Source organism: Lynx canadensis, chromosome B3 (genome assembly GCF_007474595.2).
Source record: "Lynx canadensis isolate LIC74 chromosome B3, mLynCan4.pri.v2, whole genome shotgun sequence".
NCBI lineage: Eukaryota > Metazoa > Chordata > Mammalia > Carnivora > Felidae > Lynx > Lynx canadensis.
Window position 1 is genome coordinate 84,534,162 of NC_044308.2, and position 24,085 is coordinate 84,558,246.

Sequence of the window (24,085 nt, forward strand, 5' to 3'; positions counted from 1 at the left end):
CTTAGGAGAAAATATGTTAAAGAGGTAAGAATCCTTGCTTTAGTATTAACTTACAGCAGGCACTCAAGTGCCAGAAACCTTGGCAAAACCGGCCTCCCAGATGCACAAACGGGGGACGTTAGGGACACCAGCCTAACGTCATGTTTTGCATTCAATATTGGTTAAATAGGAGTGTGCCTTGGGGAAAAGTCAAAATAGGCACCGTTTTACAATTTGAAAAGCCACTTTTCCTCCCCGGAGCCACCCAGTCCGCTACTCCCATTAGTTCATTCAACAAATGAACAGGGCTATACTCCACGTCCTTTCCGTTCTTATCAATTAGAGCAACTTAACTTCATGATTCCTCATATTCCTCACCTATATTTCCTCAGTTCTACTTCTAAGACAAAACTGTCGGGATTGCTGGCCTTGCCTGGCCAGAAGACAGTTCTGTTCTTTCCAGTAGCTACTAGAACCCGCTCCCTTCTGTACCTAAAATTAACGGTTACTGCCGCAACACCTGCAACGCATTTTCTCCTGTAGTAGGAAGAAAAGTGGATGGGTAAAAAGTAGATTAGAAAGAACGCAAGAAATCTAGACACAAGCTGGATACATACGTCCCCAAACTAACGAGAGACTTAAACACATCATCCATCCATTTAGGTCCCACCGGTAGGCAGATTATTACTCGGGGCCCCCAGAAAGCTTTTTCGTCCTTGCTGCAGTCCATTCACTTTCCAGATGAAAACTCTAAACCGCCACAACGCCAGTTTCGCCTGGTATCTGCACACAGCTCAGACGCGTAGCTGACGCAAGCGCTCACCGAAAGCGCCCCCACGCCGCACCGTCCCTGCTCTCCCCACCCCCCAAGAAGGGGTGTGGCCTCGGAACGCTCTCCGCGCCTGAATTGGAGCTGAGTCGCGAGTTCCGCGCGTAAGAGCGGATGAAGCCGGCCGGTGCCCCGGAAGCAGTTGCTGCAACTTCTGGGGGGGTTGTACGCCTGGTACGGGAGCTACGGGGCTCAGAGACAGTGCTTGAAATAGTGGGTGCGCCAACATGTCCCGTGGTTCCAGCGCTGGGTTTGATCGCCACATTACCATTTTTTCACCCGAGGGCCGGCTCTACCAAGTAGGTGAGTGAACCGAGTCCGCCTGTGGTCCACTCGAATTGCTCTGTCATGGTACGGCCTGGAACAGGCAGACGCGGCCGGAGTTTAGTCCGCGACTGAAGCATGGCCCGAGCTGGGACGGGAGAAAGGCCGAGTCAGGGTCCATTCCCAAGGTGTTCCCACGCCTGTCTGGAGGCAGGGATCGGGGGGCCCGAAGGCTGAAGGCCTCGGGCTCTTAAGGGCGAGAGGCCGCACCTCCTGGACACAATAAAGAGTTAAGGAAGGTAGGACTGCAATTCTGGACTCTGGTTTCTTGACGCCTTTTCACTTGTTACGTTTTGGCCTGGATGGGCCCAACATCTGGACTTCTCTAAAGAATAATTGGCACCTTAAGTTTGCCATTAAAACACTCCTCTCCGTTTTCCTTTGTTTGCAACATGTACTTCCTTGTAGTAGTTAATTCCACACTGGCATTCAGACCCTTTTATGTGGAGGACACTGTGGCGGTCCTAGGGGATGCAAAGATGTCACACCCTCTCCTATACTGAAGCTCACAGCTTAAAGGGAGTAACATATAACGTAAACGAACGTATAAAAAGGAAAGTAAAAAGAGCCAGATGACAAGGATCTACAGATCAGGACATCTTTGAAAAACTGGCAGATCGAGTGAGTGGCTGTCAATTCTGGAGCTGTTCTTGAAATTAGCATCCCCTTTTAAACCACATCTGAATGTTTCTAAATAGTTTAAAAGCTTGTTTTTGAATTGTGGATGAGAAGTGGTGAACTAGCTGTTTCCTGAAAGACAGACTTAGTGGCAATAAACCCTAAACTATTTACCATTCATTCAGTGTAACAATATATTTTGTTGGATTGAAATGGTGTCAGGGATTCTTAATCTCCTGCCATAGGGAATTTAATTAATATCTGGAGAATCTGATTTACATCTGACCCCATGATCCTTTGATTTTTGAGTGAGTTTACCGCCACAGTGCTTTGGGGAGGACAGTAATACCATCTCTGGTTGGAAATCATAGGAGAGTTGACCTATAAATGAGGTTCTCTTCACCTGTAAATTTTAGAAATAGTTCAAGATTTAGAAATAGTTTTAGAAATAGTTCACCTGTAAATGTTAGAAATAGTTAAAAGTAGTTTAGAAATAGTTCAATAGTGTGGAATGAAACTTACACAGTATATGGCTATATACTGTTTACAAGGTAGCAAGAAGCAACGGTAATTCAGTAACCCTTTTCACTCATCCTCAATCGAAAAATATGACCAAAGACAGAAGAAAGATAACTTCTCAAGGAAGTTTCATTTTTAGTTTCTTTCCCGAGTTTTAGAGAATTTTTCTATATTGGACTACTGCTTTGAATATTCTATTTTATGATTTTTAATATGTGAACAGGAAAAGTCAGACCTACTCTTTGCTTTGCTATATACCATATTGTGAAATCCAGCCAAAAAGTAGTCTTTAATACTTCCAGATTAGGTGAGTGGAAAGGCTGGATATAGTGTCAGTTAAGTAATTTAAAAAGATTTGGAATGAAACATGAAGTCCAAAAGCTTAATCTCTAGACAGGATGACTTTAAGCACTGCCTTGTTGAATAACACATTCTGCTATTCAGGGCACTAATTAGATATTGCTAGGAAAAGGAAAGTGAAAGAACAGTTAGTGTGAGCAAGCAGTATAGCGAAGAGGTCAGGCCCTGGAGCCTTACCTGGATTCAGATCCTTGCATAATGCATACTAGCCAACCTGGGCAAGTGATCTATGACATTAACATTAGCCTTAGTTTCCGTTTGCAGAGTTGGGTTAACAATTCCTTCCTGTGTGCTTGTTTTGAGGATTAAATATGATGATACATGTAGAGTGCTTAGCACAGTATTAAAGGCTCAGTAAATGTTTTTAGGTGCTTATTTGATTCTTTGGCTCATTTTTTTGGTCTGTTAGCTTAGTAGCTCTGTAAGCATGGAGTATTTACTTTTTTATGGTCTATCCATACTTGGTTCTCTAGTGAAATATTTGTACGTTATAATATTGTGAATGCTGTTGATGAGTTTATAAACTTTAGAATCCACCAGAGACAAAGTATATAAGAATTATGAGTGCAAATTGTTAACTTTGATAGTGGAAAAAAATAAAGCAAAAATGGGGAGGTGACTGGGGAAGGAAAGATTAATGGAGAGGTGAGTGTATGCTCCTCCTCTTCCATAGTAGGACTCAAAACATAAATATAGTCTAAAGGCAATAATTTAAAAAATAGAGATACAAATTTAAAGTTAAAATGTTACCCATAATTACAAGCTGTTGACAGTGTTTGCTCCCAGGGAGTAAGAAAGATTTCTCATTGTTGTTTGTACTCTTTAGTAACTACTGAAAATTTTCTTATAATGAATGTATTCAGGGTGTGTGTATGTAAAAATTGTAGAACTATACACAGAGCACCAGCTTTGAAATCTAATTTCAGAAATCCCTAAGTTATCAGTGAAGAAACTAAGGCCCAGGTGGAACAAAATAAACCTCACTATTTTCGGGCTTTTCTCTCCTGATTTTTGCTGATCCTTTGCTGGATAGGTCTGGCAAGGGAGGAGAGGAGTGTCATTTGAATGTGCCTGCCAGGGGGATATGAGCACTGCCCATGTGCTTCTAAGAAGGGAGTATACTGATAAGGAGCAGGAAAGAAATAGACTGGTAGAATCAGACTGGATAGGACACTTTTCTAATCTAGAAATACCAGTCTGGCATAGTATCAAAGCCAGGATTCCTGAGTTCAAGTTCTTGCTCCACACCAACTATGAGAATTTTCTTCGATTTGTAAAATGGAAATAATAATTTCATGTCCCTTATAGGGCTGTAAGGATTTAATGACTTAATACATACAATGTACTTATTAGAACAGTGTCTTTCACAAAGTAAGTGCTCAATAAATGTTTCAGTGAGGGATGCTGTCAGGAAGAAATGAGTGGGTGATAAAAATGGAATCAAGAGTTTTATAAATAAATGGACTGGGAAGTATTTACTGTTTACATTTTTTGCTATTTAAAAAAAAAAAAAAAAAAACTCGTGTTAAAGTAGTATTTCTGGGGCACCTGGTCAGTCAGTCGAGCATCTGACTTCGGCTCAGTCATGATCTCACAGTTCATGAGTTCAGGCCCCACATTAGGCTCACTGCTGTCAGCCTGGAGCCCATCTTGGATACTCTGTCCCCTTCTCTCTTTGTCCCTCCCCTGCTCATGCACCTCTCTCTCTCTCTCCCTCTCTCTCTCTCTCTCTCTCTCTCTCTCAAAAATAAATAAACATTAAAAAAAATAGTGTTTCTGAACCTAGACTTTTCATGCCCTCCTTGAATCGATTTGAAATTAAATGTCTGTATACATAAATACATACATATCATAACTACACCAGAAAGTAACAAGATCAAACACTACTATGTTTTCAAACCTCATATACACCCTCTACATCCCCATGCCAGTGCCAAGATTTCTAATGACCCCACCTGCTTAAAGATCACAGTTGTTTTGTCTTTTCATTTGGGAGACCGCCCATGAGTGAGTGCAGAAGGGGGGCAAAGAGGCAGAGAGAGAGGGGGTGGGGAGGGAGAGGATCCCAAGGAGCCTCCACACCCAGCGCAGAGCTGGATGCAGGGTTCAATCCCAGGACCTGAGATCATGACTTGAGCCAAAATCAAGAGTCGGATTTTCAACCAACTGAGCCATCCAGGCACCCCAAAGATCACAGTTTTTTTAAAGAGGGTAATAGGTGGTGCTAAGGAATGAGATGCACTTCTCATTTATGTTCCAAGGTTAGGGAAAGACGGAAGAATAAACAGCTGCCAAAAATCTTACAAAAAGTTTCTAGCATGCAGCATTGAAATTAAATAGACATATTTTGCAGAATACCTGCCTTGCCCCAGTAGAACAACCCTTTTTGGTGTTTTTTTTTTTTTTTTTCCATAACCAAACTTCATAGAATGTATAGATCTCTCATTTCATTTTTTTATTTTTCCAGCCCATGTTTATATGGGGGAAAAAAACCCATATCTATCTCTCAAAACTCAGTACAGCATTTTAAACAAAATTATGGGTGGGGAAAATCTTGAGTATAGTCCTGTAATTGGCAGAACCTCAGAATCATCTATAGATGCCTTGCAAAGCCGATGAGTGTTCATAAAGGGGATATGCATCTCTGCTGTTGCAAGTCGTAGTATGAGCCATTGTCTGGTATCGTGATTGTCCTGAACGTTTTATCACAGTATCTTTTATATTTTTCCCCTGTTTTTTTCCTAGTACTATACAAATGACTCCCAGAAAAGTTGGGAAAGTGCTGGGAAAAAGTATAAGGAAAGAAAGTGAATAAGAGATGACTGAAATAGATAACTATACAAAACAACTGTTGATTTACCATTTTGTTTGTGGTCAAGGAAGCAATTTACGTTCTAACCTAATGGTTTATTGTTAGGTTGAACCATGTGAAACTGCTGATATTTTACTATTTTTTTTACCTATTAAAGTGATTTTCGTGGGTCAACCTAATAGTTTACAAATATGTATTTTACTATGTATTTAAGGAAATGAAGACTTGAGATTGAGTGTAATTCATTATAATTTGTTCCATTTAAAAAATGGGAAATGGACTATCAGTTATTATCCTGCATAATTTTGGGCATTCAAAAACAGATTATGGAGATTAATGTAATAGTGCTTGCTAGTTTGTAAGTTTTTCTGAAATTTTACCCTAAAAGCCCCAATCTTTAGTGATGGAAATAAAGTGTTTAATTACTATTTCCAATATTTGAATTCTGGCTTTAAAAAACAAATACACCTTTAAATGTTCCCCTTATGCTGTTCTGTTTTTTTCTTAATTAGCCTTCAAGCTCCCCTCTGCTGTAAACTATATTTTTACCCTACCAGTGTTTCTTTAGAAGATACTTTTTACTTATTATGTTGTCTCAAGATTCTTTACTCCAGCAGTTTCCATTTTTCTGGAAATTACTATAAAATATATATTTTACACTGGTAATATTACAGTAGGGATTCATTTATATAAAATTTTATTGGAAATTACAGTGCAACATGGTGAGTACTAAAATAACAGTACAAAGAAGGTTACTATAGAAAGTGACACATGGGCCACCTGGCTGGCTCAGTTAGTTGAGCGTGTGGCTCTTGATCTCAGAGTTATGACTTCAAGCTCTATGTTTGGTGTAGAAATTACTCCAAAAAAATAAGAAATAAATAAAAATCTTAAAAAAAAAAAAAAAAAAAAAAAAAAAAAAAAAAAAGGAAAGAAAGTGACATAGCCAGGGAGAGCCAGGAAAGGTTCCTCAGAGAAGGTGAATTGATATAGATGGGAATTAGATAAGGAAATTTGGGGGGAACCAGGTTTATTTTACCTTTCCTTAGTTTCTTATTTTTTTTAATGTTTATTTTGAGAGAGAGAGAGAGAGCACATGAGCAGGGGAATGGGCAGAAAGAGGGGGGGAAAGAGGATCCAAAGCGGGCTCTGAGCTGATTGCAGAGAGCCCCATGCTTGCTCGAACTCACAAACTGTGAACTCGTGACCTGAGTCAAAGTCGGAAATTTAACCAAGTGAGCCACCCAGGTGCCCCTTCTAAGTTTCTTTCTTTTTATTTAAAAAAAAATTTTTTTAAGGTTTATTTATTTTTGATAGAGTGTGTGAACAAGGGAGGTGTAGAGAGAGGAAGAGACAGAATCTGAAGCAGGCTCCAGGCTCTGAGCTGTCAGCACAGAGCCCAATGTGGGGCTCGAACTCATGAACAGTGAGGTCATGACCCAAGCTAAAGTTGGGCGCTCAACTAACTGAGCCACCCAGACACCCTCCTATTTTCTTAAAGTAGTAACTTAAATAATTGATTTTAGACCTTGTCTAATATAAACAAGGCTAGCATACTAGTTTTCTATGCTGCATAAACATTACTACAAACTTAGCCGCTAAAACTAATACATTTATTAAGTCACTGTTACTGTGGGTCAGGAGTAGTTTGCTGAGAATATCACAAGGCTGCAATCATGTTGTCTAGGTTGTGTTTTCATCTGGAGGTTCAACTAGAGAAGACTCTGCTTTCAAGCTCACTGAGGATGTTGGCAGAATTCATTTCCTTTCAGTATAAGACTGAGGGTCCCAGCTACTAGCTGACTGTTCACTGGAAGACACCCATGGTTCTTTGTCATACAGCCATTTGGCAAGCCAGCAAGAAGAATCTCTAGAGTTAGTCTGCTAGCAAGACAGTCTTTATATATGTTCATATTTATATAAATATATGTTTATATATCTGTTTATATATAAACTATATATATAATTTTATTGATAAATGAGACACATACAAGTACAGTTAAGGACTGAAATTAGCCTCATGTCACAGGTAAATCATTTTATAAGCTCACTTAATGACATCTGTAAATGCCATAATTGTTACCTCTGATAATATTTTTGCATTCAAAGCTATCAGTGTACATTTCAACTTATGAAGTAATTGGAATTAGTTTGGCTGTTCTTAGAAGCATTAAACTGTATTAATTAAACATTTTTATTTTTAAATTTTGCATATTCATTTGGGGCAGACATTTACCTTTAAGGCAAAAAAAACAATGTTACAAAAAGATGATGGTAGGAGAAATATGCAATGGAAGGTAACATACGTTTTTGCTTTTAAGATGTCTTATGTAATAGGAGAATGACATCCCATCACCTTTGCCACATTTTGTCAGAAGCAAGTAACAGGTCCTGCTCACATTCAGGAGGAGGGGATTACACAAAGGTGTGAACACCCGGAGGCAGGGATTATAGAGAGGAGGCCACCTTAGGGTCTTTTTCCATAGCAATACAATTCCTTCTTTTAGCTGCATCCTACAAATTGTGATACATTATTACCAGTCAGTTCAAAATATTTTTAAGTTTCTCTTATGATTATGTCTTTGATCCATGGATTATTTAGAAGGGTGTTTTAAATTTTTCAAATAGTTAGGGATTTCAATACTTTAAAATTTATTGAGACTTGTTTTATGGTCTCTAATATATGCTCTATCTCAGTAAAAGTACCATGTGCATTTGTATTACACCGTGTGCATGTATATTCTTCAGTTGTTGCCAGTAGTGTTCTTTAGATACAACTCAGTCAAGGTGATCGATAGTGTGGTCCATATCATGAATGTCTACTTTGTGTGTTTATGTCTATTTCAGTTGCCTGGTGGTGGTGGTGGTAAAATCTTAAACTGGATGGGATTGGCCATTTCTCTTTTTAATTTTGTCAATTTTACTTTTATGTATTTTAAAGTACTCTTATAAGGTGCGTATACATTATGATTGTTCTGTCTTCTTTCTTATGAATTGATTTTTCTATGACATTTTTTGACATTCTGTGACATTTTTTTGAAGTGTCCCTCTTTATCTCTGATACATTTGTTGTCTTGAAATCTCTACTTTGTCTGATATTAATATTGTCCATTCAGCTTTCTGATGCTTACTGTTTATATGGTAATCTTTTTTTCCATTCATTTAGTAAAGTGTGTCTGTGGTAGATAGCATATATTTGAGGTTTGCTTTTTTATCCATTCTGACAGTTTCTGCCTTTAATTGGAGTATTTTATCCATTAACATTTAATGCAGTTGACATGGATTCTGCTATATTCCTCCAAAGAATGTTGATTTGTTCTAGGAGGCAATTAATTTGGGTGGCAGCTCGAATCTCCCTTTCTTTTATCCTTAGCTAAGCTGCCTGGAGTCTGTCTTGTGTATATGTGGTTATGGAATCAGCCAGAGATTTGGGTAACATAATATATGGGTTGAGTCTTTCCCTCTCTGGCTCTCTCCTTTCTTTCCCTCATTTTCCAGTAGCTGTAGTTACCCCCAAACTGTTCTCTAGTTCTTCAGGCTAAAAAGACTGAATTTTCTGTGGGTATTTAGCCCTGACCAGGGCCTGCACTCAGTCTATAAGCTGTGAAAACGGGAAACTCATTCATGCCATTCCTTTCTTCCAAGCATTGTCCTCCCCTTCTAGAATCTGCCTACTGTTTGTCACTTTCTGGTGTCTTCAGGTAGTTATTCAGAGTTTATGGTTTTTTATCTGTGGAGGTTTGATCTGATAGAAGCTTTTTGGCCATATGAGAAATAGAACTGAGAAGCATTTTGAAACATTATGCTTTAGAAATTATTTGTGGTGATGGTAAAAATAAACTATTATAATCTAGTTGAATCTAAGGTAGATTTGAGGATTTTCTTTATGGTGTTTTGCTAGAGTCTTTTTTACTCTATTTTTCTGTCTTCAATCTATAGCTACTTAGAAATATTTGATGAGTTTTTTTTATTATAGCTCCTATTAAAGGAAGTTCTTTGGCACAGGTAGTATCTTTCTTGGCTGGTCCTCATCACCAGTTGGCTTTCTGAACATAGGAGACTAGGATTCAGACCCTGTGCCCAGAGTAATACTTGACAGAATTTTTAAAACATCTATTATGTTAAAATGTCAATAATGATTAGAGTTATGAGTGACTTTTTTTTTACATTGTATTCTATAATCCCCGTATTTTCTACAGTGAGCAAATATATGACTAATATTTTATTTTAATTTCTTTTAATTTTTTTTTTTAAATTCAAGTTAGTTAACATACAGTGTAGTATCGATTTCAGGAATAGAACCCAGTGATTCATCACTTACATATAACACCCAGGGCTCATCCCAACAAGTGCTCTTCTTAATGCCCATCACCTATTTAGCCCACCCCCCATCCACCTCCTCTCTAGCAACCCCGAGTTTGTTCTCTGTATTTAAGAGTCTCTCATGGCTTGCCTTCCTCTCTGTTTTTACCTTATTTGTCCTTCCCTTCCCCTATATTCATCTGCTGTGTTTCTTAAATTCTATATATGAGTGAAATCATAGGATATTTGTCTTTCTCTGCCTGACTTATTTTGTTTAGCATAACACACTCTAGTTCTATCCACATTGCTGCAAATGGCAAGATTTCATTCTCTTTGATAACCAAGTAATACTCCATTGTGTATCTATACCACATCTTCTTTATCCATTTAACTGTCGATGGACATTTGGGCTCTTTCCGTACTTTTGCTATTATCAATAATTCTATAAACATTGGGGTGCATGTGCCCATTTGAAACATCACACCTGTGTCTTTTGGATAAATACCTAGTAGTGCAATTCTGGGTTGTAGGGTAGTTCTGTAGGTAATTTTTTGAGGAACTTGAATTCTGTTTCCCGGAGTGGCTGCACCAGTTTGCATTTCCACCAACCTTGCAAAAGGGTTCCCCTTTCTCCACTTTCTGACAGCTGTGAGGTGGTATCTCAGTGTGGTTTGGATTTGTATTTCCCTGATGATGAGTGATGTTGAGCATCTTTTCATGTCTGTTAGCCATGTGGATGTCTTTGGAAAGGTGTCTATTCATGTCTTCTGCCCATTTTCTCACTGGATTATTTATTTTTTTGGGTGTTGAGTTTGGTAAGTTCTTCATGTATTTGGATATTAAGCCTTTATCTGATATGTCATTTGCAGATATCTTCTCCCATTCTGTCCGTTGCCTTTTAGTTTTGTTGATTGATTCCTTGTGTACAGAAGTTTTTTATCTTGATGAGGTTCCAATAGTTCATCTGTTGCTACTTTTATAATTACAAAGTATGTTTATATTAGATTTAGATATTACAGAAATACAAAACATAGAAAGGGGTAGTCTCATTTGTAATTCTACTCTTCAAAAGCAGTTGTTGTCAACTGCATGGTGTTAAAGTAGTTTGTTTTCATGCTCCCTCTTTGATCCATCTGTTTTAACCTGGGGAATGGTTTGATATCAGCTAGAAGTGCACAAGCTGAAGTTTGTTATAGACAAACTAAAGAATCCTTGTTTTAGATATCATGAAAATCAGAAAAACTATGATCCAGAAAAGTTCAACTTGGTAGGGGAAAAGACAATACAGAATAATCTTAACAGCAATTAAAATTGCATATGGTCAAATTAGTTACTGGCCAAAATTAGCAGTAGTAGTAGATCTTGAGAAAATTTAGAGCAACTAAATTTGACCCAGGAAAACCAGACTTGGTAGAAATAATGACCACAAAACAAATTTTTCAAATTATAAAATGTAATTGATAAAGACTATATGATAGGGGTGCCTGGGTAGCTCAGTTGGTTAAGTGTCTGACTTCAGCTCAGGTCATGATCTCACAGTTTGTGAATTCAAGCCCCGCATCGGGCTCTGTGCTTACAGCTCAGAGCCTGGAGCCTGCTTCTGATTCTGTGTGTCCCTCTCTTTCTGCCCCTTCCCCACTCATGCTCTGTCTCTCTCTCAAAAATGAGCATTAAAAAAAATTTTTTTTAAAGACTTGATATGATAAATTAATTAAATCTTTTTTGGAAAGTTGGTACTTAGTCTGATGAAAATGATTAGTAAACTAAAATGAAAAGAAATGGAGTTGGTTTAACTAGAATTTATTATTATCATTATTATTTTAACTTTGCATGTCTTGGACAGCATTCCATGTTAGTTTGTATAGCTCTAGCTCATTCTTTTCAGTGATTGCTTGCTTATTCCATTTGATGAATCTATAATAATTTATTCCACCTTTTAAAAACACTATTCTGTTTTCCAGAATATGCTTTTAAGGCTATTAACCAGGGTGGCCTTACATCAGTAGCTGTCAGAGGGAAAGACTGTGCAGTAATTGTCACACAGAAGAAAGTACCTGTAAGTAATATTGCTCAGATAGCCTGTTGTTACAGAATATAATGTAAGGATTTTTCATGAGTTTGTACAAAATTATATTACAACCTATATACATTAACATTCTTGCTTTCCTCGTGCTTTCCCGTTTCACTCCAGAAGTATTTACTCGGCAGCTATGGACTGTTTAGCTGAGTAGACAGAATTAACATATTGAACTTTGTGGTAATGATTATAAGCACAGTGGGAATTCTAGGTCTTTTTTCTTCAGGAATCTTGCAACAGGCTTTGGTGATATAGTTCTCCCCCACAGGAAACCTATCATCTAACAAAGGAAAACAAAGTCTATCCCCTGCCTTTTTTAAAAAATTGGGTTTAACAATAAAATGAACAGAAGACATTTGTTACATAGTTTATCATAACTCCATAGTATTTTTTTATCCCTGCACTGGGACCTCTGATTTTACAAAAATTATCTTGATCTCTTTTGTTCATTAGGACAAATTATTGGATTCTAGCACAGTGACTCACTTATTCAAGATAACTGAAAACATTGGCTGTGTGATGACAGGAATGACAGGTAACTGATTTGATGTCTACTTAGATTTGTTATTTTCTTCAATTATTTACGAGTTTTGTATTAATTTTAAAAGGCTCCCTTTAGTGCCTGATGTGCCTGATATATAGGAGTATATTTGCCATCTTCCAAGGTTAGTATCAGTATATTCGGAGTATTGTGAGCTTTTTTGAAATCATAAGTATAATAGAATTAGATCTGTATACTACTGTCAGGGAAACTGGGCTGAGGCCCCTCTCATAGATGATTTATTTCATATATAGTTAATACTTTAAGGATAGTTAAGTCCATATATTTCAAACCTGGTAATAATGGCACAGTTAGAAGTAGATGAGAATTATAAAAATTACTTTGGGTTTCTGTTTTCTGAAATCAAGAGAAAATTCAAGCCTACAAAAAAGATAAGAGAAACATTCTCCTTAAAACTTGTTCTTTTGGGAATTATTAAACACTTGTAGAAACTATTTTCACGGCTGATAAAGGACTCAGCATAAAAGGAAGTGCTGTGTGTAGAACTCCATCTTTAAATATGTTTTCCTTTTTTGTCATGTATTTGTTGCTGAGTCATCGACCGTTCGTTGGTGGTAGAAGAAACCATAGTGGACCACTCTACCTTCCTTAAGTTAGAGTGGAGATTTTATATATGTATGGAAAATGGAAAATTGTCTGATTTTACGTTCACTCTTTCCTCTAAAGAAGTAAACTTGTTTTTTCTGCTCTAAGCGGACAGCAGATCCCAGGTACAGAGGGCACGCTATGAGGCAGCTAATTGGAAGTACAAGTATGGCTATGAGATTCCTGTGGACATGCTGTGCAAAAGAATTGCTGATATTTCTCAGGTCTACACACAGAATGCTGAAATGAGGCCTCTTGGTTGTTGTAAGTATGCTAACAAGGCTCACAAATGAATTACATTTTTTCAGAAAGGAATAAAAGAAAATTATATAAAGGGTGGAACTCTCTATAATAAATCAGCAATGAAGGGTAGGTTTCACAACAGTATTTTAGGTACTATCTCTTAAGCTTTAGGTGCTATTAGACTTTATTAAAATAGTTCTTTTAAGGATGTTTGATTTGAAAGATCCAAGTCACTGTTACATTGGGCTGTTGTAATGGGAGTTGTACTGCAATTCCAGATTACTCTTTCCATGCAGATGTCTCAATAGGCATCTTAACAATGTAGCTCTTTTTTTTGATCACCCTAAAGAATTAGGCTCAAACACATATACCTGTGGTTCATATTTGTAGACTATATTATGTTTTTTAAAAATAAGTAAAATTCTATTAGGAGAGAGATGAGGTTTACTGATTTTAGATTGAATGTAATACATTATCCTGAAAAATTGAACACGTTTGTTTTTGACATTGTGTCATTTATGGGAATTAAAACAGTGAGTGTAATGATTTTTCTCTAACATATGACCCTATTTTTCACCTCTCATTTAAAAATGCTCCCTCAGTTTCTTCAGTGATGCTCTTTCCCCCTTTTCCTCACTTTCCTTAGCTCATCTTCTGCTTTTCCTTTAAATGTTTTTGCTCACCAGGCTTTCTCTGTGATCCTTCTCTCCCTCTTGGTTCTGTGTCAGTGATCTCACCCTCTTTCATACTTTTCGTTTACTACCTGTATTCAGCCAGTCACTACTACGTTAGTGTTAGCCCAGTCCCTTCCTCCACAGCCTGCAGATGCTTCAGACTTGAAATCATTGCTGTTTTCCTACTTTTATCCTCAACTTCTCTTTGCTACGCCTACTCCACCTTCCCTGGTCATATGATTAGTCTTCGAGCTTCACCTTAGAATATCTGTTCTTTCCTGTCTCCTCTGTTCCTTCTTCATCATCTCTTGCCTTTGCCACTTAGTTTACTTGTCTCTTCTCTCTTTTCTCACTCTTTCCTAGTCTGTCTTCCATGTTGCTATGTGAGTTATCATTTTAAAATTAAATTTTGATTGTTACTCCCTAGAAAAACTGATTCCTCATCAGCTACAGTGTAAATTCCAAGCCCCTTAATATGACATGCAGTTTATTCCCAAGCACCTTCTTCCGTGTACTGCTTTCCTTCCTCACCTGAAGTCCCAGTAGTGCGTGGGTCTTTTGTCATCACCTGGGTATAACAAGACCTTTCATGTCTTGATGCCTTTGTGCATGTTGTTCCTTTTGCCTTGATTGCCCTTCATGTCCTTACCATCTATTAAACCCAGCTCATCTTGCAAGACTGGAGTAAAAAAGTGTTTGTTCCCTCAAGCAGTAAGTGGATATCTCTTTGGTGTTGCCCTATACTTTATATCAAGTATAAAATGTAAAGAAAATTAGAGGGTGACATAACCTTTGAATAAAACAGATATCTGATCACTGTCATAGTGTTTATCAATTAAATAAGTTTCAAAATTCCTCATTGGTAGACTCAGTAAAACATCTCTAAATGTGAATAAAGTGATTGACTACTACTGAATCTTAAAACAGAGGAAACTACAGGCATACCTCAGAGATATTGCAGGTTCAGTACAGACCACTGCAATAAAGCTAATATCACAATATAGTGAGTCAAATGAATTTTTTGGTTTCCCAGTGCATATGAAAGTTATGTTTACACTGTACTCTATTAAGTGTGCAATAGCATTATATCTAAAAAAGCCATGTACATACCTTAATTTAAAAATACTTTATTGCTAAAATGCTAACATCTAAACTTTCAACAAGTCCTAATCACTGATAATAGATGACTGTAACAAGTATAATAAGAATAATGGAAAATGTTTGAAATATTCCAGGAATTAGCAAAATGTGACAGACATGAAGCAAGCAAACACTATTGGAAAAATAGACTTAACACAGGGTTGCTACAAACCTTTATAAAGAAATGCAGTATCTGTGAAGTGCAACAAGGCAACACGCAATAAAACAAGGCATGCCTGTACATAAAAGAGGTTCAGATCTAGAAATACAAGAAACTAGGAGTTAAGTCATTCTTTAAATACTTTATTACCTGCTTTGCTGAGTAGAAAGAAGTTTGGTGTGGTGTTTATTTTTTTTATTTTTTTTTTTTTTAATTTTTTTTTTCAACGTTTATTTATTTTTGGGACAGAGAGAGACAGAGCATGAACGGGGGAGGGGCAGAGAGAGAGGGAGACACAGAATCGGAAACAGGCTCCAGGCTCTGAGCCATCAGCCCAGAGCCCGACGCGGGGCTCGAACTCACGGAGCGCGAGATCGTGACCTGGCTGAAGTCGGACGCTTAACCGACTGCGCCACCCAGGCGCCCCTGGTGTGGTGTTTATTTTAACTGTATGTCATTATAACATAATGGATTTGTAATAATAAAGGTCTGTGTACAGAATTTAGAATTTGGTTTCTCCTGACTACTAGAGGAATGTATACCAGCAGTATCAAAGATGGGCAGTCTGAAGATAAGCAAGTAGCCTCAAGGTATATTTCGTTTTGCACCACCATTCCCAAGGTGTATTCCACAATTTTGGTTCCCTGGAACCTTAAATTCTTTAGAACCTTAAGTTCTTAAAAAAAAGAGAAAAAGTCTTCCTTGGTCAAATAAATTAAAGAACTACTAAGTTTAAGTAGGTCAGTCTACAGCAGAACATTTACCATACTACTATATATTATTTTCTCTAAAAGGAAGATGAAAAATTTAACTGAATTCAACTTGAATTCAATTCAATTCAATTCACATTTATTTGGTAACATCTCAAGGGTTCAGAGGAATATGCTTTGAGTAATAGCAAGGATTTAGAAAGTTGTAAATTATAATTGTAATAATTCAAATTTTAAAAACATCTTTGATAAGCCTTTTGTGAAATGGAAAGTTCTTGGTTACCTAGTTTATCTGTGGTGATAACCTGTATTTTATCAGTGTTCTTTAAGCAAAATACATATCCTAAAATAGATGGACAGAATAATGATTAAGAATAGCTTTATGACAATACAAAGAAAGAAGAAATTGTGTTGTACAAAAGTATAAGATATTTCATGAGGGTCTTTCTTTTTAGGTATGATTTTAATTGGTATAGATGAAGAACAAGGCCCTCAGGTGTACAAGTGTGATCCTGCAGGTTACTACTGTGGGTTTAAAGCCACTGCAGCAGGAGTTAAACAAACTGAATCAACCAGCTTCCTTGAAAAAAAAGTCAAGAAGAAATTTGATTGGACATTTGAACAGACAGTGGAAGTAAGTTAGTCAAAAGGATCTGACCTTTTTTTTTTTTTTTTAATGCTAAATAGAATAGGGAAGATCATTGTATAAAGTGACCATCTAAAAAGGCTGTTCTGGATTTATCACAGAACCAAGTTTGTTGGCTTAATAGTAAAATTGGTGTCATTCAGCTGACATGGGAACAATGAGGACTGCTTGTATTCACTTAATTCCTTATCTCATGTCATAATGTATTTGAAACTGCTTCCAATAAAACACTTATAAAATGGGAAGATGTAACTAAAAATGAGAATTCAAGACCAGGGCCTGAGACCTGCATGGTTGTGACTCAAATTAGGCTTAAGCTTCCTGGGAGCAAAAGTGAAAAAATTGAGTCCGCAGTGTTACTCTTATGGCCCTAAAGGAGAAACAGCCACATACCAGATTCTCAGCAAACAAACATCTTCTTGGTTAAAGAATATATGCTCATGCGATAACTTGACAGAGAAATTCTATCTGGGATGCAAAAGCAGAGCTAGCTTAATGCAGGAATGATAGGGGATTGATTATTCATTATGATTGGGATGTTTTAAATGGACACAACAAGCTAAAATTTTACATAAATGTTTAGTAATCTTAGACCAAGGAAACCTCTTATTTACTGCCAAGAAGTTGAAAACAAAAATTTTAGTAAATTTTGGAAAGGAGGGTCTGGGATACAACCATTCTAAAGACTTAAAACATGATTCTGGTAAGTGACAAAAGAATTACTATCTAATACTTTTATGTTTGGTTGGCAGTATTATTTATAATAACGGGAGATATAAAGCTAGTTCTCATCTGGGAGGTACTGTGTCCTGTTTAAATGTTTATAAAAGGTCTTTTTTACTTGCAGTTCATAATTACATAAATGATTAATCACATCAGATACAGAGCCACTTTAAAACATTCTTAAATTGTTATTACTGTAAATTTTCCTTGAAGGAAGGCTGTATCATTCATGTTTATCCTCTCCCCCATCTCACCCCAAGTGCTAAGCATAGTGCCCAGCATGTAGAGGTCATCAAGCAAACAGACTGTTGTGTGTGATTCATCCTGTGTTTTTTGATAGACCCCTTTCATTTATGACTTGACTTAGTATAAGCCAAGTTTCTTCTCATTGGCAGGCAACATATTAGAATTAAGCAATCTGTTGGTAACACGTGGTTGTAGAACTGCATCACTGAAACATGGAACAAAAATGAATAGTTTGTGGTTAATTCATGATCTGAATAAGCTTGGAATGAAAAATCTTGGAATCTCTGAAAAATACTATTTTAATGTTGATACTTTTTTCAGACTGCAATTACATGCCTATCTACTGTTCTATCAATTGATTTTAAACCTTCAGAAATAGAAGTTGGAGTAGTTACAGTTGAAAATCCTAAATTCAGGTGAGTTATATTGTTGGACAGGTGCTTAAAGAAGTTCGCCAAGAGATAAATTACAGCCTAGAAGGGTAGAAGTGTGTGGGTCCATTTGTCCTACAACTTGGGGGGAAAAAGCATTTTTTTTTTAATTGCAGTTTTTTCCCTCATTACCTGAGAGATCTGTTTTAAAACTTATCAGAAATCTCTTTAAGGCAGACATAACTGCTTCTCATTTCTGAGTGATTTTATATCAAATATCAGCGGCAACATAAAATAACCTTCTTTATGTTAGGAGTAAAGTAAGTATAAGTGTTACCTTTTTTTACCTTATGGCCAATAGAAACCTCATCTCCCAGAGTAGTAGTTTTTAGTTTTTTTCAGGTGAAGCTTTGAGTATTTAGTGATTATTTAAGTGGAGCTTTGAGAGTAATATGAAATACTGATCTATATCAGACCCTGTCTGCAGATCTTTGGAAACCCCAAATTCTGAATATAGCTAATTGAATTGCAGATGCTGGGTGCTCGTCTGTTCTTACTAAGTAACTAACTCCTACAGATCAACCTTATAGCTTCCATGAGTCAAATCTATACTGGGTGCTTAACATATACCATCTCACTTAATCCCCCCAGAACCTTGTGAGGTGGTTTACTTACCATGAATCTGGATGCACTTGTGAAAAATACTTCAGTTAAATCCACAGATGCAGGGAACTGCTGGAAGGCATGTTAACTATAATTTGTATTTACTCTTAGGTCACAGTTACAGGGATACTTGATAATGGTTAGGGGTGGGAAAAAAGGTGGTAAACTAAGCTTAACTGGACCTTACAGAGTTTTTTGTTACTATGCATTTTTTCTTCTAATTTATTCTCTTTGTTGCCTGTAGGTAAGTGGTTTAAACATGAATGATTTAAGAAAAATTCATGGAATTAAAATTTTTTTGAATCTATACTTTTTTTTTTTTTTTTTTTTTATCTGTGGGAAGTAATTGTGTGTTTGGTTTTAGGAGTATTTTTCCTGCAGGAGCAATTTATAAATCTGCTTAAAGGACCTGCAAGTTCTTTTCTCTTTTTTTTTTTTTTTTAATGTTTATTTATTTATATTGAGAGAGAGTGAGCAAGTGGGGGAGGAGCAGAGAGAGAGAGAATCCCAAGCAGGCTCCACACTGTCAGCACAGAGCCCAACATGGGCTCAGTCTCACAAACCATGAGATCATGACCTGAGCCAAAACCAAGAGTCAGATACTCAACCAGCTGAGCCACCCAGATGTCCGTCTTTTTTCTAAAGGGCATTTTGACACTGGAGCTAAAATAGAATACATTATGTATAGGTTTGCTTTAAATATTTTCTGTCATAGCTACAACTAAAAGACTTTGCTTTCAGAAAACCTAATTTTAGATCTGATGTCAAAGAAGTAAACATTTTTATGTATAGATAAAGTTGATGAAATACCTAGGAATTCTAAAGGGATGACAGGTATACAGATTTTTTAAATCTGTAAATTGATAATTGTCCAAGTTGGGTGTTAGGTACACAGGAATTCATTACTATCTATTCTACTTTCGTGTGTTTGGAATTTTAGATAAGAAAAAGTTTTCAAAAAGTAAAATAGTTACGGGTTTTTTTCTCCTTGTCTTCTAGGATTCTTACAGAAGCAGAGATTGATGCTCACCTTGTTGCTCTAGCAGAGAGAGACTAAACATTGTATGTAGTTAGTTTACCAAATCCATGACGCCACTTGCCTGTGTGTTTGGTAACAACAGACCAACATTATGGAGGCCCCTGGATTGAAAAAGGAACCTCTCCCACTCCTCCTGCCACTGAAGTGGTTAGGACTCTGTATAAATAAAAAAAAAAAATAGTGCTTTTGGAAAATAATCGCATCTTGTCTTAATTTCACCTCAAGTTTTAAGTTGTATGCCTCTGGTGCATGCAGACTGTTAGTGCCCACCATCCTCACATTGTAGCTTTATTCTTTTTGTTGACAGAGATCCAAGTTTCTTTGGCTTTAGGAACTTAACAGGCAGAAGTTTAAACTATAGCTCTATGGCCTAATGAATAAATGGCAAACTAAAAACTGTGGTTGTATAACTTGCTCTGATTGTAAGCTGGCATGTGAGGCAAGACCTTTATTTTGCATTTCTTCATTCATTCAAATGGAATATTCCTGAACTGGACTCCCAAGTTCTGTCAGAGGTTTTAACCAGAGTGAAAAGATTGGCATTGTTATTAGTGGTTTTGAGATACACATTTAATCTCTACTCCGTAAGATGCAGTATTTTTAAGAGCAAAAATTGCAGTTACCTTTGAGAAACAATGAGGCCAGGAAAGTTGTAGAATATATGTATTTTCTATGCTGCCTTAAAATTATTTAAAGCAGACTTTAAAGAATTGGCCTATAGTAGAGATGCCACTATAAACAACGTTAAGGGAAAAAGAAGAGCAGATTATATTGAGAAAAATCATTACTGAACAGAATTAAGTTTTTTTAAATTCCCATAGTGATACCCTGGTGACATGAATCGCTAATTGTTACAGATGATCCAAAAATCTCGCAATTTCTAAGGTTGATACGTTTCATGTCCTCATTTGCCCTGGGTGAGACAGGCTGTCACCACACACAACAGGTGAACGTGGCTGCTGGCCTAATACAAATGCCTGGAGGCAGTTGCTCCTGTATCTGTAGCCACCAGTCCCACAAAAGGGGAGACCATGTGAACTTGTGACCACTAAAAGCAGGAAACTTCACAGACCACATCCTCTTCAGAGCTGAGTCATGAGTGCTAAAGGGGAAGCAAGGTCTTCCAGTTCAGGGGCTGCTGCTCTGGGATTACCCATCTATATCCACTAGGCCCTGTAAAGGTACTACCATTTTCAAAGTGGGGTCTGTGTAGACCCTCAGCCTACTTCACTGGACAGCTATACCCTTAGAGTATTGACCGACTCCACCCTTCTGGAGTCATGGGTGAAAGTCTAGCAAATACCTTGGCTATTTTGTAAGAAAATACCTCTTAGTGGTAGAAAATGCAAATTGCCTCATTTGTTAGAAAAATAAGTTTTACATTATGCAAAATCTAGACAAATTTAAGTACAGTAAACCCTTGGATTGTAAGTAACTTGTTCTGTGAGTGTTCTGCAAGATGAGCAAACATTCTAATAAATTTTAAGTTGATAAATGAGCAATGTCTTTCAATAAGAAGAGTACATGACGTCAAATGTCACATGATCACAACTGAGCCAATGGTTTTTGAAATTCACTTTGATATACAAGTACTTTGGATTACAAACATGTTTCTGGAAGGAATTATGCTCGCAAACCAAGGTTTTACTGTATAAAATAGTGGTTTTTTTTTAAAGACTTTATTTTTAGGTAATCTCCACACCCAACGTGGGGCTTGAACTCATAACCTTGAAAGCAAGAGTCACATGCTATACCGACTGAGGCAGCCAGATGCCCCAAGTATAAAATAGTATTATTAAGCTTCTTGGATTGGCTAAGTTATGCTTAAATGAGCTAGAAGAAATGGAAATGATCAATTTAAGTATGAACATTAAGTCACTCTAGTTCTGTTTGTGTGTGTGTGTGTGTGTGTGTGTGTGTGTGTGTTTTAAGAGTCTGGGATATATAAGAGTTAATGCAGAAAGGATCATAGATCCATACTATCAATAGTCCCCTACCGCAAGTGAAAAAACTGAGCTCAGTAAATTAATTTGTCCAAGATCACACAAGCATTGATGACAGGAGTAGACCCACACACAACTGTCTGACCCCAAGACTTCTTTGTCAGGGCATTAGATGAAACCTACAATCACTTACGTCAAGTTCTCCCCTCCCCACCATCAGTTAGGTGGCTAGATTCAAAATTCTAAAAAATGCCATTATTCTATACCAAGAATAACTGTTCCAAAAATAGAACACATATTTTCTCTATAATTATATGTCATAGAATATCTTCAGGTCAACAGAGGGAATATTCTCTATATATTCTGTCTCTATTTTGTTGTTGCTGCTGTTGTTGTGACTATAACTTCCTCAGAGACCTGGGCTCACCCACAACAGAAGGGCCGTGAGCTGCGCCTGCTGATAGCTGTCAAAGTGCCTATAATTCATGAGAGATGATGAGGCCACCCCAGCAGAGGAGGACGAGTAGGAGGAAGCAGGAAGATAGCCCTTGCCCTGGTGCCACCTGCCACGCCCTTGCCCTTGGTGGCAAACAAGCAGGTAGGGGTGGGGTACCAGAAGGGGATGTACATTTGGTACATGGAACTGTCCCAACATCTCATCCCCCAGGGCAGCCATAAGTGTAGCCCTGTCCCAGCCTCTTTTGTCAGTGATTTCTGGGATGGGCCATAGAAGCCTCTAGAACTCTGGAACTTTGCAAAATTTAGTGCATATCTTAATTTCCTGGGAGAGACCCATAGCTTTCATCAGATATTCAAAGAAGGCTATTGCCCAAGAAAGGCGAACCATTGGCAGAAAAAAAAAACAGTAGAAGGAAAACAATAGAATATGAACTGTGGTTATTTCTGGTGGAAATTAATTTGGTTATTTATGGTAGAACTATGAGCACATTTTTTATACTCTTCTGCATTTCTAATAAGGAATATGCATGAAGTTAAAGACGGATGTTAACTAATCATGGCTCAGTAAAATATTTTGCTGCCATTAAAAGTGTTTAAAAATTTTTTTAATTACATTGGAAAATGCCATGACATAAAGAGAAAAAATAGCATATGATTGTTTACAAAGTCTATGATTTCAACAATACAAACAATGTAGAAAAAACTCTTGGAACTGTTGGAACTAGTAAGTGTTTACAGGAAGGTTGCAGATATGGATTAATATACAAAAGTCAGTTGCTTTCCTATACACCAGCAGTGCACAATTGGAATTTGAAATTAAAACACAACACTACCACTTACATTAGCACCCTCCAAAAATTAAATACATAGATATAAATCTGATAAAATATGTGCTATATCCATATGAGGAAAGTTTTAAAACTGATGAAAAATTTAAAGGGCTTTTTTTTTTATGTTTATTTATTTTTGAGAGAGACAGAGCGTGAGCGATGGAGGTGCAGAGAGAGAGGGAGACACAGAATCTGAAGCAGGCTCCAGACTCGGAGCTGTAAGCACAGAGCCCAACGCAGAGCTGGAACCCACGAACCGTGAGATCATGACCTGAGCTGAAGTCGGATGCTTAACCGACTGAGCCATCCAGGAGGCCCTGATGAAAGATTTAAATAAATGAAAAGGAAGAGTCAATATTGTCAGGTTGCCAATTCTTCCCAACTTAGTCCATAGGTTCCACACAATCCCAAACAAAATCCCAGCAAGTAATTTTGTGGACATTAACAAACTGATTCTAAAGTTTCTATGGAGAGCCAAAAGACCCAGAATAGCCAAAGATACCAAAGAAGAACAAAGTCAAAGGACTGATACTATCTGACTTAAAGGCTTACTACAAACTTAGGGTAGTCAAGATAGCTTGGTATTGGTAAAAGGATAGGTAAATCAATTAGGACAGTTGGAAATCCCAGAAATAGACTCCCACACATATAATGAACTAATCTTTGAAAAAAGGAGCAACAGCAATTCAATGGAGAAAAAATAGTCTTTTTGACAAATGGTGCTGTAACAACTGGACATTCACATGCAAAACGTTCACCTATCACAAAAAGTAACTCCAGATGGATCATAGACTTGAAGTAAAACAACAAACTATAAAACTTTTAGACCATAACATAACCCAAGGTGACCTTGGGGTTGGCAATGAGCTTTTGGATACACCACCAAAAGCATATTCATGAAAGAAAAAGCTGATAAACTAAACTTTTTCTGCTCTGTGAAGACACTTAAGAGAATGAAAAGACTGGGGCACCTGGGTGGCTCAGTCGGTTAAGCGGCTGACTTCGGCTCAGGTCATGATCTCAAGGTCCGTGATTTCGAGCCCCACGTCGGGCTCTGTGCTGACAGCTCAGAGCCTGGAGCCTGTTTCAGATTCTGTGTCTCCCTCTCTCTGACCCTCCTCCATTCATGCTCTGTCTCTCTCTGTCTCAAAAATAAATAAACGTTAAAAAAAAAAAAGGAAAAGACAAGCCACGGGCTGGGAGAAAATCTTTGCACACTCATATCTGATAAAGAACTGATACCAAAAATACATAATTCTTGGGGCGCCTGG

The 24,085-nt window shown here is 37.3% G+C and overlaps 1 protein-coding gene across 2 annotated transcripts; it reads left to right on the forward strand.

Annotated features, from left to right (window-relative positions):
- Positions 1-947: 947 nt before the first annotated feature.
- On the forward strand, positions 948-19,776 carry PSMA6 (proteasome 20S subunit alpha 6). Of its 2 annotated transcripts, XM_030318945.2 has the most exons (7): positions 948-1,111; positions 11,705-11,799; positions 12,274-12,355; positions 13,076-13,231; positions 16,350-16,528; positions 17,831-17,925; positions 19,543-19,776. In XM_030318945.2, the coding sequence occupies exons 1-7, from the start codon at positions 1,036-1,038 to the stop codon at positions 19,598-19,600; spliced, it is 741 nt and encodes a 246-aa protein (XP_030174805.1). In that variant the 5' UTR covers positions 948-1,035; the 3' UTR covers positions 19,601-19,776. The 2 variants fall into 2 exon arrangements, with proteins under 2 accessions (XP_030174805.1, XP_030174806.1); XM_030318946.1 differs by lacking the exon at positions 17,831-17,925 and having other exon boundaries at positions 950-1,111.
- Positions 19,777-24,085: the final 4,309 nt, after the last annotated feature.